Here is a 19,988-nt window from a genome sequence, read left to right on the forward strand (position 1 = left end):
GGGCAATTTTTGACAAATTTGGAGTCATTTTAGAGGCGATTTTGTCGTTTTAACAAGAATTGGGTCATTTTGGACTAACTTGGTTAATGGAAAAGCTTCTGACCATTTTGGATACAATTTTGGTAATTCTGGACAAATTTTTTCAGTTCATTCTGTGGTTTTATTTATTATCTCAGCATCATTGCCAGCATTGCTTTTTACTGTTTTTTTGCTGCCTAATGTTAGTTTATTTATTGTATTTCAGCATTGTGGAGTACTTATGTGGGTCATTCTAGAATAGGAGGACATTTGGCCTTCAAAGTGTTTGAAAAATAAACCTTCTCTTTTGCAGTTTTCTGCTCCATATTGATCAATAATAGGTAATAAATTACCAAAGGCTTGATTGGCTCAGCTTACACATCAATGGTACCATTTTTATTCCATGTTTTATTTGTTGTTTGCTAACCCTACTCTAATCACAGTAACAGGGTTGCTAATCCATGCTAATGCTAGCTTTTTCTCAGCAGTAGAAGCTAGATATTTAGCTAGCTGTTACTGCTGACCAAGAGGACAAACTGACTGATGGAAAACAGTCCAAAGAATGAGTCTGATCCTGATCATATGAGGTAGAGTGAGACAATCAATCAAGGCTGACAATGTGATGAAAAGATGAAAAATCTTAGAGAGGACATAGCTTTGCTCTGCCCATTCTTTAGGGAAACTGTTTGAAGCCGTTAATTCCAGCATATCGTGTGATTCACTGTTTTCTTCTGCTTCTACCAGCAGATAAGGTTTTTCTAACAGGGTGGTGTTCATCCTGTTGTTTCTCCTCTCAGCCTGTTATCTACTGTAACTCCGTACAAACATCTGAACGACTCACTTCCACCAAACTGTGACGCTGGAATATTCACATCTGCGGCTGAAAACAGTAACACAAACTCCAGATGTTTTATCTGATCTCAAACATCAGGATCTGGACTGATAGGACATTTTTAGCTGATTGGTATCGAACTGGAGTCAGAGTCTTTGTTTGCATTTAGTGTTCTGTGAAGACAGAACAATCTGGGATTGAATCTGTCTGCAAAAAAAATAGAGACTCTGCATCGTATCTATAGCTAATTATTCCTTTTTTTGACACAATGGAGACTCAGATGACTTTGGTTGTGAATAAGGTTCAAGGGCGTCAGTTTGTTTTTAAAAGTGGAGGGGATAGAGACCACAGCACTTTGAGAAAATGTCGAAGAACGGCGGCAAAATGCCACAAGTTGGGCTTGAACTCACAACCACCGCACCAAAGGCGGAGGCTCAACCTGTTGAGTTATCAGTACATGCCGGTAGAGGGGTCTGTGGGCCGCTATAGTACTAATTCTCCCGGGCCGAAATTTTGCCCCTGCACGCCTCTGGTCGGAGCTTCCACTTGGCACAGGCGCAAATTTAGCATCTGCCCTTTTTTTTTTTATTTTATTTTATTTTTTTTAACCTCACGAAGGTGTGCTGCGTGTCTGTGCAACTCTCGGCCGTGTGCGGATGGTGCGTTCAGGAGCGTCGGAATTTTCTATACTACTGAAAATAACTGGGTTTACAACGGCTTACATGTGAAGAATTTGAATGTGTTGGAGACAAAATGACCCCTGACAAAAAGTGGGGGGGGACACGTCCCCACCGTCCCCCCCTAAACTATGATAGGGTTTACTGACGTCAGGAGAAGTGACACCTACCGAGCAGCAGTTCATGCTAGCAATGCCAGCATCAGTTCAGGGTTCTCTCTGAACTTATTGTAGTTGGTCAGATTGAGATTAAACACCAATATGGAGACAACTCGTCTGTTTAGTCACGTCAGAATAGACAAACCCTGACCAGAGCAGAGAGTCCGAGCATATCTTCCTCCTACAGCCTGTTGGAAGATGTCTTGGGATGATGTTAGCTACCAGCTGTAAGAAAATACCTCAGAAAGGAGAAAGAGTCATTTTTCCTTCACAGGTGTCATACTTGTCTCCTCTCTATTTTGTGAGGAACACTGCCTGCAGTTCAGCTGAAAACTCAGAACTTTTGTTTAGGAATTTATGCAAACATTCATTTATTCAGCAAGGAAAATAAAGTGATAAAATATCCCGATTTTCAGATTAGATTTGGTTCAATTTCCCGACAAAACGTTGCTTCACAGATGAGCAGTTCAAGGACTGCTGGAAAATAGAAACTTCAATGATTATTTTTCACTTGGAGTGATTTTGTAAAGACAGAGTGACTTTCAGAGGGTTCATGTTGGAAGAAGAGAGTGTTTTAACCAAAGTCATGGTCCTTCTGCAACTTTAGCTCAGCAAGTTTGGGGCCTCAGCTTAAAGCTGCTGTCCGGAGTTTCCGTTTGTTTTAAATTTGTGTATCATTTTTTAACAAAGCTTAAATGTGTTAGTCTAGTTCGATACTATAATATAATGTTAGTATAACGCGATATGAAAATTTATTTCTGAGCTCCGCCTTCCTCTCATAGACCTCCATGTTATTCCAAAAAGCGCCGGTCGCTGCCGACCAATCAAGTTCGAGCTTCAGCTTTGTCATGCTGTCAATCAACGGTTACGCGCACAGCAAGCAAGCCCATGCAGAGGTGGGCGAGCTACGCACTACGCAACCGCGCACACATTTGTTTTGCTTGTGGAGGAGAGAGCATCAGGGCTCAGCAACTTCCAGAAAAGTTACCAATCCCACGGCTTGTCAGGCCAAGAGACTGCAGGACGTTTTTTGGCTCGGGGTGCTCGCGTCGCTCCCCGACCACGGCCTCCATAGCCCGCCTGACGGCTTCGTTTAGATGCCCGACCTCTGGAGGAAGATGTTGGGGCGTCTGGGACATACTCTTCGTCAGAGGAGTCATGCAATTCTGAACTCTAGATAGAAATAAATAAACAATGTAACACATATACAACGTCATCGAGAGGGATACACGAGTGTAATCACATATTGAAACTTTACTCGTTCGTCCTAGCAGATTCATGTTATTTTGGTATTAGGACAAGTTAGACTCAATACAGCATTCTAACGTAATTCCTTTATTATTTACTAAATGTACTAAATGCAGAAGAGGGGAAAACAGCAAAACAGGCAAGATGCTGCAGCACTCCGGGCACTTCTCTCATGTACTGCACGCGTGCACAAATAAAGGGGCGAAATCAGAGGGAGGGACCAACAGTGTTTTGGGAGACGCTGCGATTCAAACTCCGGACAGCAGCTTTAATAAAATGAGCTAAAAACAAAGTGGGACAATAATGCTTCAAAATCGGTGAAGTTCTGCTCCAACCTCAGTATTTTAAACATAAAAACTCCATCAGTGTCACAAATGCTTTGAGTTTGTCAGTGTGGTACAAAGAAAACCCTCCATTTTTACCAGCTTTCATGCTTCGTGTGAACCAGAATTATTCAGGGTCTTGTTATCTGCATTCGAGCTCAGGTGGGCTGAGTGTGTTTGCTGCTCTCTGATTGGTTCTGCTGCTCGGTGGACTCAGGTGGTTCCGGCTGTATCCTCTGATTTAGAGCCTCTTCATTGGGAATACATTAGAATGACGATGAATTAGGTGCGATTAAGTTTGTGCTCACCTATTGGAGGAGAGTCGGAGTGGCCGGCGGCGGCAGATGGGACCCGATGATAGCCGCTGGTGTTTGTGGAATCAGGAGGTTAGTGAGAGTTAACCAGCTTTGTATGAAGAGGCTGCAGAACCACAGCTGGAAAAAAAAGAACCTCTGCAGTCAACCAGTTACTGCTTTATCTGCAAGTACTGGTAGTTTATAGGTTTGTTACACACAAATAATGCTTTCTCAGTCATAAAATTAGATTTAAATCGCGCTTTCTGTCCAAAAACTCCTAATTTTCATGATTTATTTCATCCAAATCATACTTTCTGTCCACATTTTTGTAGTTCTGAGGTTATTCTGCACAAATCCTACCATCTGTTTAAGCACTGGTAGTTTTAAAGGTTTGTTACACACAAATAATGCTTTCTCACCTACAAAATAGCATTTAAATGCTGCTTTCTGTCCCAAAATGTACAATTTTCATCGTTTATTCCACCCAAATCCTACTTTCTGTCCAAGTATTTGTAGTTTTGTGGGTTTAATCAGAATCACTTTAATTGTCATTGTTATGTTCAACAACCAAATTGGGTGCTCTCTTTCAGCGCAAATACAGATAAAAACAGAAAATACTGATAAAAACTGAAAAAATACAGATAAAAAATGAAAGAGGAAGAAGGACAATGGTCACACATTCACTAGTGCTCGTTCACATTCTGGAATGATGCACAGTATCAATAAATTATATATAAAATTACACTTAAACACTCGTAGTGTCACATCTCAATATTGCACTGGTATAAGTACAAAGTAGTACAAGTATTCTATCGAAATTATGTTTTTTTGCCAGTATTCCACACGAATAGGACTTTCTGACGAGTGAAACTGTACCCAGATGCTGCTTTTAGTCCGAGTACTCACAGTTTTTAAGGTTTCATCGACACAAATCCTACTTTCTGCATCAGTAGTGGTAGATTTAAAGTAATAATCATTTGTGATTCGCTAAATTCGACTGTAATATCACTTCTTTCCTCGTATTTTTCATGTTTTTTTTCCATCTAAATCCTACTTTCAGTACAACTTTAACACTCCATTAAATTACACACACAATGTTAAGTCGATGCACTGATCTTATAATTATCAAAATAATGTTTGCAACTTGAATGGTTCAGCTAGATTATTTTAATTTAGCTAAACCTTTCATTTTCCATTTTGCAATTAAATGGTTAATAAAGGGCCACTGAGCTGCTTGTTGAGTCCATCAGTCAGTGTTTATTCTGCGCATGGATCCAGGAGTGTTTATGATTTGTTGCCACGGACAACAAGATGGATGCAACCGTCATGACCCACAATCACACAATCGCACAATCACACAAACACACAATCACACAAACACACAATCGCACAAACACACAATCACACAAACACACAATCGCACAAACACACAATCGCACAAACACACAATCGCACAATCGCACAATCACACAAACACACAATCACACAATCACACAATCACACAATCAATCACACAAACGCACAATCGCACAAAAACACAATCGCACAAACACACAATCGCACAATCGCACAATCACACAATCGCACAATCACACAAACACACAATCGCACAAACGCACAATCGCACAAACGCACAATCGCACAATCGCACAATCACACAAACACACAATCAATCACACAAACGCACAATCGCACAAAAACACAATCGCACAAACACACAATCGCACAATCGCACAATCACACAATCGCACAATCACACAAACACACAAACACACAATCGCACAAACACACAATCACACAAACGCACAATCGCACAATCGCACAATCACACAAACACACAATCACACAATCACACAAACACACAATCGCACAAACGCACAATCGCACAATCACACAAACACACAATCACACAATCACACAATCACACAATCAATCACACAAACGCACAATCGCACAAAAACACAATCGCACAAACACACAATCGCACAATCGCACAATCACACAATCGCACAATCACACAAACACACAAACACACAATCGCACAAACACACAATCACACAAACGCACAATCGCACAAACACACACTCGCACAATCACACAATCGCACAAACACACAATCACACAAACACACAATCGCACAAACACACAAACACACAATCGCACAAACACACAATCACACAAACGCACAAACACACAATCGCACAATCGCACAATCACACAAACACACAATCGCATAAACACACAAACGCACAAACACACAATCACACAATCACACAAACACACAAACACACAAACACACAATCACACAATCGCACAATCACACAAACACACAATCAAACAAACAATCACAGTGGGCAGTGACGGCTTCTCACTGTGTGATCTCATGGTTCAGACTGAGATGTTCACTGGAGAACAGCTGAGCTCTGAACCTCCAGATGGCCTCAGGACGCCTGACCGTGCACGATGTTCGTGTGTGTGTGTGTGTGTGTGTGTGTGTGTGTGTGTGTGTGTGTGTGTGTGTGTGTGTGTGTTGGTCTGTAAGTGTGAGACAGACTCGGATTTAGACGTGTCAGCACATGATCTGCTTCTTAACACTGACACATTTTGTCATCAGACGCCGTGAAACAAGGAGGCCGAGTTACACACACACAAAGACGCACACACACACACACACACGCACACGCACACATTACCCTCCTTCAGGCTCATTCATAACGAATCATAATCTGAAATCTTGAAGAGTCTCTGATACACAACAACACTGACAGACTCACTGAGCAGCTCAGTGACACACAGTGTGTGGTGTGCAGTGTTTGTTGTGTTACTGCAGCAGTGGACCCTTGTTTTCACCACAGCGCCGCCTACTGGTGAACCAGGTTTTATCAATTTATCATTAAAACAGCTGATATTATCATCGGTTGAATGTCAAGGTTATCAGCAGCTGAATTCACTTCATGTTAATTAATATTTCTGACCTTTAATGAGGACATAATTTACAGTTTTTACACCCAACATGCAATTTACCACTTTTTCCTTCTGTTTACTCAAACGGCATAAATCCTACAAGTGATTAATGGTTTAATTTCAGGAACAAGCTCGTATTTGTCAAAAAATATCCTGAAAGTTGTCTAAAATTATTCAGAATTGTCCGAAGTTTCATGAACAAAATTTGTTATAAAGTGATAAAAAACTGTAACATTTCAAAACTGTGAAAACATTAGCAAATATCTGTAAACTAATGGCATCTGTAGCTGATTTAAATGCAGAATAAAACATTACGAGAACAACTTACTATCTAAAAAACTGCATATTTCCAAGATATTGTCTTTTAACAAAACAGGGAAAATCTGCCATATGATAGTTATTAAATTCTTTGCTATTTTTGAAACCTTAATTTACATTCTTTATATATTAAACACAAAATATCTGTAAAAGAATCTATTCTTCAGATTTAAATACAGTAAAAATTGTGTAAATTTGTGGACTAATGTAGTATAAAAGCAAATTACATTTATAAAAATACTGAATTGTGACGTAGGCATTTACTTGGTTTACTAATAATATATAAATAATAATAAATTAATCAGTCAATACATTTTTCTCTGATTTTGCTATATAATTTAACCAAATGGAAAATCTGTAAAATAAGAATAAAAGTTATTAACTGACAGAACCACAGGATATCTGGAGATTTTAGAATTTCTCATGGGAAAGTTCTGAAATCTCCAGATATCCTTTGTTATTTTAGTTAAAGCATTAACTGCCGAATTTAAAAATTGAACAGTGATAAATTCAAACTTTTTAAAATCTCCAGATATCCTACGCTCTGTCAGTGACCGCATCAACTTGACATTGTACAACTGTAACAGTGGGAAGTTCTGATTTCTCCAGATATCCTGTGTTCTTCTAGCTAAAGCATTATCTTGAGAATTCAAAACTTAAAACAGTGGGAAGTGGTAAATTCTCCAGATATCCTGTGGCCTGTCTGTTAAAGTAGTGACTTAAAAAAATTAAATTTTGGACAGTGGTAAGTTTCAAAGTCTCCAGATATCCTGTGTTCTCTCAGTTAATGTATTAACTTGAGAATTTAAAACTTGAGACAGTTTCTCAGATATCTTGTGTTGTGCTTGCTCAAGTATTGTGAATTCAGAGCTTAAAATGGTGGGAAATTCTAAATTCTCCAGTTATCCTGTGGCCTGTCTGTTAAAGTACTAACTTTAAAATTTAAAACTTTGGACAGCGGGAAGTTCTAATTTCTCCAGATATCCTGTGTTCTGCTAGCTAAAGAATTAACTTGAAAATCTAATACTTAAAACAGCAGGAAGTTCTAAAATCTCCAGACATCCTGTGTTCTGTCAGTGACAGCATTAACTTGAGAATTTAAAATTTCAGACAGTGGGAAGTTGGGATTTCTCTCGATATCCCGTGTTCCTTAAGTTAGAGTGTTAACTTGAGAATTTCAAACTTAAAACAGTAGGATGTTCTTGTATTCTCTCAGTGACAACATTAACTTGAGAATTTAAAATTTAGACAGCAGGAAGTTCTGATTTCTCCAGATATCTTGAGTTTTTTTCTGTCTACTGTAACCTCAGGAATAACCAGTGGCACAGTTGCTACAGTTCTGTCTGTATTTAGATGCTAAATCCTGTAAAACAATCTATATCAATCTTTGCACACGGACATAGAAAGCCTGAATTAGCCTTTAGCAAAGAGGAGTCGCTTCTCTGAAACTGTTCAAGTCTCTGTTTGAGATCTTGTGACTCTAAAGGCCACAGAATAGTTGGTTAAACATCATTTTGTCAGAGGTTTGAACTCATCAACACTGATTCTAACTGCTGCTTTGGTGACTCTACAGACAGAGAAAAACTGCCTCCATGTGTCGGCCGTGGAAAGAATCTGAGGACAAATTGAATAGATTGCGAGGATAAAGTCGTCATAGTGAATTAGAGGACTTTTTGTTATCGGGGGGTTTTTGTTAAATATTCAGGATTACACATGTGGGCTGTAGCTGCAGGTAACAGCTGCTTCTCAGGTCTGCATGAGCCTGCATGTATATGAGCGTTGGACACGGCTTTTATTTAGGCTTCAGACCTGCAGCGATACTTAGCAGCCATCTGAACATCAGCAGCAGCAGCGCTATGCAAAGCAGCAGCTCAGAAACCCCCACAGATGAATCACCGGGACTTTCCCTCCACCGTCCGACCGCTGAGGCTCATTTACTGGCAGCGTGAACAGACTTAATGTACATCAGCTGTGGAGGAAGCAGCTCACCTGGACCGGATCTGGATGTATGAGTTTGGATTCAGGCTCATGTTCTGACAGAATAGCAGCGATATTAGCATCTAGCCTTCAGTCAGAAAGAGCCGAACTTATTAAACCGTCTGGTTCCATAGCTGCTGTCAGAAAACCTCTCAGATGTAGAAATGCCCTTATTTTTGAAAGAAAAGCAGTTTTTTGCATAGGTGACCCAAAACTTTTTAACTGTAGTGTATCTGCAGTGGACACCTGTCAGATTTTGACTTATATTTGACATTTTCTTTATTATTTTATAGATTTTGTGTAATTCTGGGCCAACTGTAATTCATTTTGGACAGATTTTGAGTTATTCTTCACATTTTCTTTGCTATTTTTATAGTTTTTGAATCATTCAGGAAAGATTTTTAATTCATTTTGGACAGATTTTGATTTATATTTGACCTTTTCTTTATTATTTTATAGCTTTTGTGTAATTCTGGACCAATTTGAATTTATTTTGGGCAGATTTTGAGTTATTTTTGGCATTTTATTTGCTATTTTTTTTATAGTTTTTGAGTAATTCTGGACAGATTTTAATTCATTTTGTACAGATTTTGACTTATATTTTACATTTTCTTTGCTATTTTTATGACTTTTGTGGAATTCTGGACCAATTGTAATTCATTTTGGACAGATTTTGATTTATGTTTGACATTTTCTTTATTATTTTATAACTTTTGTGTAATTCTGAACGAATTTGAATTTATTTTGGACAGATTTTGAGTTATTTCTGACATTTTCTTTGCTATTTTTATAACTTTTGGGTAATTCTGGACCAATTTGAATTCATTTTGGACAGATGTTATTGGCATTTTATTAGCTAATTTTTATAGTTTTTGAGTAATTCTGGACAGATTTGAATTTATTTTGGGCAGATTTTGAGTTATTTTTGGCATTTTATTTGCTATTTTTTTTATAGTTTTTGAGTAATTCTGGACAGATTTTAATTCATTTTGTACAGATTTTGACTTATATTTTACATTTTCTTTGCTATTTTTATGACTTTTGTGGAATTCTGGACCAATTGTAATTCATTTTGGACAGATTTTGATTTATGTTTGACATTTTCTTTATTATTTTATAACTTTTGTGTAATTCTGAACGAATTTGAATTTATTTTGGACAGATTTTGAGTTATTTCTGACATTTTCTTTGCTATTTTCATAACTTTTGGGTAATTCTGGACAGATTTGAATTCATTTTGGACAGATTTTGAGTTCTTTCTGACACTTTCTTCTCCGGTGGACACCTGTGGAAGGTTTTCTGTAAACACCTGTATCACTTCTGTTCCTGCACAGAAATATTAGAGTTCAGTTAACAATGAAACTGCTGTGCTCCACCTGAAAGAAGAGGGTAACCCTTCTGTTAGGTTCGTTTATCAGGAAAAAATCCCAAAAAACATTGTTTATATCTCATTTATAACTCCATTACGAATCATTTCAATCAATTTCTAGTGTAATGGTGTTCTTTACCTCTCAGATCATGATTCAGTGGGGATAATTCACTCGTTTTTCCATTACAAATGCATGTTAAAATGTTTTTTCATGTACGTTGACAAGATCTACACCCCCTGTCAAAAGTTTTGAGACGGGTTCTCATTCATTTGAATGAGAACCCGTCTCAAAACTTTTGACAGGGGGTGTACATTTAAAATACAACAGTTTTTCTTTATTTTATTTTACATTTTGATTTTTATTTCTTACTATGGGGTAATGCTGATAAATTAACATTCCTCTTCTGTTCAGACTGAATTTGTAAATATCTCAAAAACGTTCATTTTGTCTTAGCACACGAGAGCGCTCGCCGAAACTGTCAAGCAAGGTAATCAACATCTATCCAATCTTAATTTGTCTGAACAAAAGAACTCAAAACTAGTGTAGAATTTGCAAATATATGAAATGAACCGTTTTCATTTTGAATGTTGTTTGCACTCATCAATCCAAGGAGAAGAAAGTTCATCATTTTTTAAAGATTTGCTTTCTTTAAAATGGATAAATTTGACCCGCAACGTTACAGGAAGGTTAACCGACAGAAATGTGCAGATACAGCTTCTAAATGCTGCACTTTAATGGACTTTATGTATCTATATTTTCGTGTTTTACAGAGTAAATGCTGCACCTTCATGGATTTTTATACATTTGAGAGAATTTTCATGTAGGTTTATTTGTTTTGTGAATCCATTTTAGAAACAGACACAAATACAGTCTGCTCAGTAAACCATTTTTTATTCAAATAGTAAAACAGAGAAGTGGTTTAATGTTTTGTATTTCTTGTAGACATCTGTGGTTAGACCTACGACTTCAGGTTGAAGCTTCAGGTTATCGTCGTATGCGGATGATGTCGCCCAACATCCGGATGCTCTGTGTTCAGTCACTCCCTCTGTTTGCTGTTTGCTGCCACATCTGTGATAACATCTGTCCTCCTCTGATCATCTGCTAATAACGTGACTGTGTGGGCTTTAGTGTTTGTCTTATTAATCGTCGGTTTGATGGTGTTCTGGCTCTCAGCTCGTCTTCTTTCCGTCTCTCTTTGTACCGGCTTGTTTTAGGGAGTTTATACTGGATTTTACAGATTTTTCTGCTGATCTTGTTTGATGTATTTTGTGTTCTCTAGTCCTCGGCGTTGTCGCGGTCGCTCTTAGCCGAATAAATTTTTAATCCCACTGACGGTTTCTCAGTCAGATAAGGTTTAGAAAAATTGCAGAAGATAACCAGATCTGTATTCTGGTGTAAACAGGACCCACGGGCCAAATTCAAAACCCTCTTAAAGGAGAAACTAATCTTTTCTTTCTCCTGTTGTCTGCAATAGAGGTTCAACAATAAAGTCATGTTCAGACATTCCAAACCATATCTATGTATACATGTATGAATACTGCACATTACAGAGCCATGAGTGCTGGTATTTAACTTGTGCACATTCCAGTCACTGCATAAAAAATCTGACTCCAACCTCGTCAGAATCGTCTGATTCTTCATCTTCAGTTACTTTATTTAATGAGCAAAGTTTTACCTTCATACTTATGTGCTACAGACCCTTGAAGTACACTGAGGTAAAGTATGTGCTTTTTAAATTACAGGAAACACATAAAATACATGAAACTGCTGCACGTTTGTTGTTGAAACTGCGATACATCTCATTATATTGATGCTCAAAGTTGGCCGTAGCAGAATTGTGCAAAACGGCGACACTTTCTTAGCGTCTGCTGTCACACAGGTGGCGTAAATCTGATCTATACCCTAAATAAATGCAGCTTTATCAGTTAATAACTTAATTTATGATAGTTTTCTTTTTTTTAAACACATAAATTGTAAAGAATCACCATCAGTTGATCACACCTTAATTTATTGCAGTTGTGATGTCCAGAGGTCATAAAGCATCACATTAGTCTTTGTCATGGTGCCCATTGCTAGCTAAACTCCCACAATGCTCCCTGCTTGCCAACATGATCTGTGATGCCTCCTCTGGTCTCTACCATAGACTGTATATAAAGATGGACGTAGCATCTGGCTCCAGAATTGAAGCCCACCCAGAAGTGTCAAAAAATTGCAATATCACGCCGTCCGCCAGGGTTGGCTCCAAAAAGCTTTTGCTCCATAGACCCCAATTCATTTTTGGAGAAAATAAAATTTGATAGACTGATTTTCTACAGCTCAGGATTTTTTTCCCGTTAGTTTTCATGGTCAAAATGAGAGATCAGGTGGCCGATCTTAAAATAAATCAATACTGACTTTTAAATAAATCGTTAAAGTTGGCGGAGCCAGGGGGCGTGGCTATACTTGATAGACGGCAACAGAAGCCTCTGCGGTAAAATGTGGGCGGGATAAGAGAGTCCTCAGCCAATCCTGCCCCTAGTTGCTCTCTGGTCCAGCCTGTTTGATGACGCTTTTTACGTCACTGGCTCCAAAAAATCCAAAACGGCGACCAGGAAGTATCAAAATCCGGGCTTCACTTTCTCGCCGTTGAAACCAACGGGTGACGTCACGGTTAGTTTACGCCTGGTCTCTACTGTATTAAACAGTAAGAGGCTCCCCCTTTTGGAACAACCAGGTACTACAGCTGATCTACACAGATGTGATCAGGACCAGAATATGTTCGACTCCACTGTTTCCTCCGTCAGGTTAGCATTCAGCGTTTCCTCCTGCTTTTCTTTTAACTGCAGTATTTCTGAGACAGAAGTCCTTCATTAACGGCTTCAATCAAAGTGCTTGTTCCTGAAACCCTGCAGACCTCGGTGACATTAAAATGGTTGGAGGGAGTTTTCTCTGAATAATGTTTGTAACCTTCCTAAGCTAACAGTCATTCCTGCTGTTCATTGTTCAGAGGTGAAGAAATCTCTAAAGCACTTTACTCTAATTCTTCACAGCTACTTCTGTCACTCATACAAATAACTGTTATTCTCATTCCTACAGTTACTGCGCCTCAATGCTCTTTATGTTTTTCACATTTCACAGCCATGAACATATTTTCTTCTACATAAGTTTGGAAACATGATCCACACTCTAGTCTGTTTCAGGCCTTCAGATTCATGCTTTCTCTTTATGTTTCTAACAAACAGGTACTACAGCTGATAATGCTCGAAGTGTGTACTTTTAAGAAGCTGGTTAGAGCAGATGCTAAATATTAAATGACTTGAACTGGATCAGAACAGATCCTCCATAGATCCCAAAGGATCTAATGCCAAAATATGTCACAGTTTACCCCCAGAGTTCCATATTCTTGATGATCAGAACTGTTTTACCAGCACTGAATGAATAATAATAATAGTAATAGTAATAAATTAAATCTACACAAAGTTCATCACCAACACAAACTGCTTTTAATGTTGTAGCTGGTGGTTGTGCTTGAACCAGCCTCATGTTTCCATCCGGCCGTTAGCTGCCGCTCACCGCTGGGTCATCGTGATTTGTTGTTGTTGGCTTGTCATTGTGGTTTGTCATCATGGTTTGTTGTCATCATGGTTAATTGTTGTTGGTTTGTCATGGTTTGTTGCCGTTGGTTTGTTGTCGTCGGTTTGTTGTTGATTTGTTGTTGTGGTTTGTCGTCATGGTTTGTTGTCATCGGTTTGTTTTTGTCGGGTTGTTGTTGTGGTTTGCTGTTGTGGTGTGCTGTCGTTGCCTGTTGTCATGGTTTTTTGTTGTTGGTTTGTTGTTCTGTTTTGTTGTTGTGCTGGTTTGTTCTCATGGTTTGTTGCTGTTGTTGGTTTGTTGTCGTGGTTTATTGTTGTGGTTTGTATTTGTGGTGTGCTGTCATGGTCTGTTGTTGTTGGTCTGTAGTTCTTGGTTTGTTGTTGTGGTTTGTTGTTGTTCACTATCGTGGTTTATTGTCATAGTTTGACCACAGAATCCTGTTTGTTTGGCCTATCAGACCTCTGGGTCATTGCGTGCTAGAATGCTAATTAAAACTAGCATAAGCTGGCAGATGAGGGCTAATTAGGCTAATGAATTAGCTGCAGTGTGTGGAGCTGCGTTATGGCAGCAGAGGAGGGGGATGGAATGGCAGAAACACATCTGGATGCCGACACACAGCTGTGGGGAAAATAAGACCAGTCTGATGGTGATTGTAAAGCTCGTGTCCGTCACATTATCATCCTCACATCTGTGGAGAAAACCTCCGTCTCAGAGCCAGCACAGCTCCGTTTCAGCCTCCAGCTCGGTTATCTGCACATCTGTCCGGCTCTCAGGGGATCCAGCAACAAGATGCTTCAACTTAGACTTTATGAGGAGGACGAGGCTCCTGTTTAATTACTGCTGGAATCCGTCCTGCTGTTATTTATCAGACAAACGAGCACATCTGTGGCCCGACATCCTGAACGATGAAGAACTTCTACAGTCTGACGCTCCGTCGCTGTGTTCTGAAGTTCACCGTGGAGGAAACTGGATCCGTCCTTTATCACAAACTCTCCTTTACAAACTTCAGGACAGCAGAACACAAAGGAACTCCTCCTGGACATCAGCAGACCTGCACACCTCCATTCTTCCACAGCGAAACTCACTTTGGAGGATATTAGCGGGAGAAAGGCCGACAGCAGAGCGGTGCAGGAGGCTAATGTAACACCAGACTCAATAAGCAGTAAATTGGATCTGTTTCTCTGGAAACACTCCGACTGCTGCAGGTCCAGAGTTCCATCAACCTGAAGCTGCAGGAAGCTCAGAGAGTTCGGCTGCTGGAGTCTGAGCTGCTGCAGACAGGATTTAAGGGACTTATTCCACCTAAAACTGCAAAATATAAATCCAGATTTAATGATTTCAACAAATCCTTTAGGTCGCAAACAATATTTTGACATCATAATGTTGCATCAGCTTCATATTGTGTGTAACTGAAACTCACATTTCTGCATTAGTTGGCTTACTTTCTTGGTTTACTGTTTACTTGTGTGTTTCGATCAGATTTCAGTACAGCAGCTACGTCCAGATGACATTTACTTACTGTGAAGATGAGACATAGGCCGTTTCTCAATACCAAGTACACAAGTCCATACTACATATATCCTTCAGTTTCCATGAACAGCATCATGCTGGTCCAGATGCTGAAGATGGAGCTACTCATGTTCTGTCTGTGGAGTCTCCCAACAGTCAGTGAGGATCTGGGTTTCCTCAGACGTCCCTCCAATAAAATACTGATTAAATGTTCATTTTAATGCCCAGTAACAGTCATAAGAATGGAGCAAAGTCGTACTACAGGCACTGAAGACAAGACAATAATTTAGAAGTACACAGCGAGCATAGAGTAAAACATTCATGATATAAAATTCTAAACATTAACTTTAACTTCTTTCAAACTGATTTTTGTCTGAACACTGATTAAAATACACCGTGAGGCCAAAGTGTGACCTTTAGATGAACGTAAACAGAACGGGTTATTTGGCTGCTCTAAGTCCACGATGATGAAGGCGCAGCGAGAACACATCCGGGTATTTTATCCGTTCTTGGCCAAATGTGTATTTGAACTGGATCAGTACTCGGTCTCTGACTGATGACGTTTCAGGAGTACGTGAGAACGCAAATACAGACAAGTACGCATATTAAGAAACGGCCTCAGAGACTCAGACAGAAAATATTCCATGAGTTTCTTCTTGAGTCAGTTTGAGTCGAGCAGAAACAGACATCATGTTAAACACAAGAACCACAATGACACCAATGACACAGCAGGAAATGTCCGATGTTCAACTTTCCAATGGTCTTTGAACTAATCATGTGCGATTAAAACTCTAAGCCAAAAACTGGAGAATTTCATCAGAATCATTTTATTCTGTTTGTGTCATTTAAAAACGGATCCTCAGAACGCTCAGATTGTTTCATTAGAATAAAGATTACGAGACAAAACACATTAAACTGTCCGACATTTTATTAGAAAACGCCAAAGTGACCATGAAACACTCGACAAGGAAAACAAACTGCTTCTTCTTGTACTGATGGCAGCTCTGAAGCTGCTGCATCACACACTAACATTTGCTGCCATCAGATGTCTGCTCTGCAGGTTGCTACGGCATCCAGCAGACATCTGGGGTGTAAATATGAAGCTTCCTGGTCTGACAGGTGACGCTGCAGCTGCTCTCACGTCGGCTGTGAAGCTGCGAACGAGGATCGGATCGGGACGTCGTGTTTCTTTAGCTCAGCTGCAGGAAACAGAAAGTGTTTGTTCGTCACAGCCTTCATCACCTCACCTCCATGAGCAACGGCTTCCTTCTGGTCTCATTAGTTCATGTAGTTTCACAGGGAAACATCGCAGGTTATGAGACAATGTTTGATTCAGAAGTAGAAGATTTAGCATCTTTTCAATTTTCTTTGAGGCATCACGATGTCTTTCAGGGCTACAAGAAGCAGTTTGTTTCCCTTTGTCACTGAGAATTTATTAAATCAGATGCAGATTTAATCTTCTGAACCCCCCAAACCACCAGCAGGTTTTAAAGTCATGCTGTCTTTAAGAAAAACACACCAAAATGACATAATTTACGCTGTAAAACTGGACAGACTTCTGGAAACCTGATAAAATCGAGCTTAAGGTTGTGATATTTTATCAAAACCACTTTATTCTAGATCTATTTATCTAAAAAAAGAAAAAGCAAAATAATGAAGCATTTTCTCTAAACCTCTAAACTCATGTTCTCATGTTTACTACAGACGCTTCATATTTAAATCATTTATAAATGAGACACAGAGTAAATTTAATTTTTACAAAATATCATGACTCGGTCAAGTTAAACTTAACGTTGAAAATCTAAAGTTTTTTGCTGTTTTTACAGTTTCTGGCTGATAAATGAAGTAATTTTGGCATTTTTTTCAGACAGCATGACCAGAATAAAGCAGTTTTGATGAAATGTCCAGATTTTTAGTTCAGATTTGGTTGATTTTACCAACAAAATGGAGCAAAACCACTTCTACGTCTGTCCGTGTTAAAAAATGCCAACAAATGAAGCATTTTCTTCATTTTATTCTGTAAAAAACTGAAAAAAAACAACACAACTCATAACATTTCTGGCATTTATCAGTTGAACTGCAGGCAGTTTTTCAACAGAGCAGAGAGGGGACAGTAGATAAACTAATTAAAGTTGTAAATTGTAAAATATCTGCAGTACGTCAAGCTGCCATCTAAGTTTTTTAAGTTTTGGTAGCACCTGTATACTTTGAAAAATTCACCTTTTGTGCTTCCTTTCTGTGGTTTCCATCCTTCTAACTGTGGCAGAAGACATTTCTGAGTTCTCTCTGGTTCTTCATGTTGTTCTGGTTCCACAGAGCTGCAGGACTTTAGGTGGACCTGGAACCAACAGCGATGTGACAAAAACTCTGGGATGTTCTGATGATTATTGAACATTATCGTTGAGAAAATGAACCAAATCGAAGCTTAAAATTGTGACACATCATCAAAATCTTTTTGTTCTATGTGCCTCAATTAAAAATTCACAGAAAAAATAATTGTTTTCTCTAATCAGATGCTGTAAAAAATAAAAAATTCTACTCTTTTCTGTGCAACTCTGGAGCCATAAGTACTTCTATGCGATGAACAGCAGTGTGACAACAAATCAGGGACTTTTCAATGATTATTGAACTTTTTTTGGAGAAAATGAACCAAATCAAAGCTTAAAATTGTGACGCTTCATCAAAATCTCTTTGCTCTATGTGCCTCAATTCAAAATCCACCAAAAATAAATGATTTTCTCAAACCAGTTGCTGTAAAAAAAAAAACTTTTTTTCTGTACAATTAAAAAATGAACTACAGTGAAGAAAAACAAAAACAGAAGCAAAAAGCACCCCAGAGCTGCTCCAAGATCAGAGCTTTAAATAGTCATGTATGCTGCTTTTTAACTTTCTTTTCGAGCTTTAGCGTGTAGAGTTCTGTTTTCTGCAGAAAATGGCTTTTGTGAATTTTTACATGATTCATGTAGAATGTGGTGATTTTAAACTCAGACTTGTCTCATTTTTCCACATTTTTAAACACAGTGAGCTTAAGGAAATTCAGACAGTTAAAAAGCTGGCTAGTCCTGCTCTCTTTAGAGTTTTTAGGTCTGATAAATGTCGTCTTTGTGGTGATTTAGTGTAGAGATAAGTCGCCTTTCACACCCACCATCAGCCTTTAGAGCTTTAATGCAGGTTTGACCGCTGAATAATGACGCTCCTCGCTGTTTTCTCCTCTGAACACCCACTTTCAGTGTGTCTGACTGTCGTTATGTTGTTGTTGTGTGTCTGCAGGTACGACTACAAGGAGATGCTCCACAACTCCACCTTCTGCCTGGTGCCTCGTGGTCGACGTCTGGGCTCCTTTCGCTTCCTGGAGGCTCTGCAGGTAAAAGCAGAAGTTAATGAGCAGCTACAGAGCGGAGCCTCCCGCAGCATTAAGGGATCAACAAGCCTTCATTTCACTCTAATAGTCGAATTAATACCAACAAAGGGACCTTGACTGAGGAGATTAAGCCGCTCTTCCTGCCTCTAACATGCAGATACACATTTAAACAGCGCCCTGAAAACACCACAAGGTGTTTGTAGTTCAGCAGCCGAGAATCAGAAAAACTGGTTTTATCTGCAGAAGACTCTGAGGCAAAAAGAGCAGTTTGGTTTTTCAATGGAAGATTTTTATCTCCAGTAACTTTATTAATGATCAGAGTTCTACCTTCATACTGTGAATATTTCCACAGTTTCAGGTCCTTGAAGTCCACAGAGGTAGGTTCAGATTTATCACTTTTTAATGGACTTTTTCCATCATTTCTGAGCCTCAGAACTTCATCAGTCCAGCAGATAGAACCATGACATTTAGGAGGAGAAACACATCTGAGTTCTGATAAAAACTAAAATAACCAAAAAAAGCTGGAAAATTACCACTTTAAGAGACCAATTAACCACAAGAGGAGGCCAAATTGTCCAAAAAAGGGCCAAAATTACCACTAATAGCCAAAAACAGATGCAAAATCAGCACAAAAACGCTAAATATGATATATATGTAATCATTTTAGAGATTTTTAGGATTTTTAGGGGAAGATTTTTAGTCATTTTTTGAAAATATTTACAATTTGTATTTATTTCTTGCCAAATTTTTAAATAAAAGTTATAAGGGAAACTTTTAAGGAACTTTTGGAATTTTCTTCCTAAAGATTTTGCAATTTTTTTTATAAATCTGGGGAATTTTTTTCAGATTTTTTTTTTCAGATATAAGAACAATATATTTTAGCACCCGTAAAAGAGGACAACAGGAGGGTTAAGGTTAAATTATTTGAAGGTCAGCCTAGTGTGTGTGTGTGTGGGTGGGTAATTATAGGGGTTGTGGGGACATAGGTCCCCACAACCATAGGAAAACCAAAAGAAATGTCATTTGTGGGGACCTCATTTCAGTCCCCACAAGTTTAAACAGTATTTTCTTGGCCATGTTGTTGTTACTGAAAAAAGTAAAAGTGCAAAAACGTTTCTTTAAGGTTAGCCATTGTTTTGGTTAGGGTTAAGGGTTAGGGTAAGGGTTAGGGGTTAGATATGAATGGGAGTCAATGGTAAGTCCCCACAATGATAGCAAGACACACACATGTGTGTGTGTGTGTGTGTGTGTGTGTGTGTGTGTGTGTGTGTGTGTGTGTGTGTGTGTGTGTGTGTGTGTGTGTGTGTGTGAGAGAGTGTGCGAGTGACAGCAGGTTCTGGTTCAGTGACACCTTTATGACCCGG

The 19,988-nt window shown here is 38.9% G+C and overlaps 1 protein-coding gene across 1 annotated transcript in view; it reads left to right on the forward strand.

Annotated features, from left to right (window-relative positions):
- Nucleotides 1–19,988, forward strand: part of ext1b (exostosin glycosyltransferase 1b) — a 140,283-nt gene that overhangs the window by 84,844 nt on the left and 35,451 nt on the right. Inside the window, 1 exon segment of the mRNA XM_051955272.1 lies at nucleotides 18,534–18,627. Within this exon segment, the coding sequence (XP_051811232.1) occupies nucleotides 18,534–18,627 (94 nt within the window).

The sequence above is a fragment of the Acanthochromis polyacanthus genome, chromosome 11 (genome assembly GCF_021347895.1).
Source record: "Acanthochromis polyacanthus isolate Apoly-LR-REF ecotype Palm Island chromosome 11, KAUST_Apoly_ChrSc, whole genome shotgun sequence".
Taxonomy (NCBI): domain Eukaryota; kingdom Metazoa; phylum Chordata; class Actinopteri; family Pomacentridae; genus Acanthochromis; species Acanthochromis polyacanthus.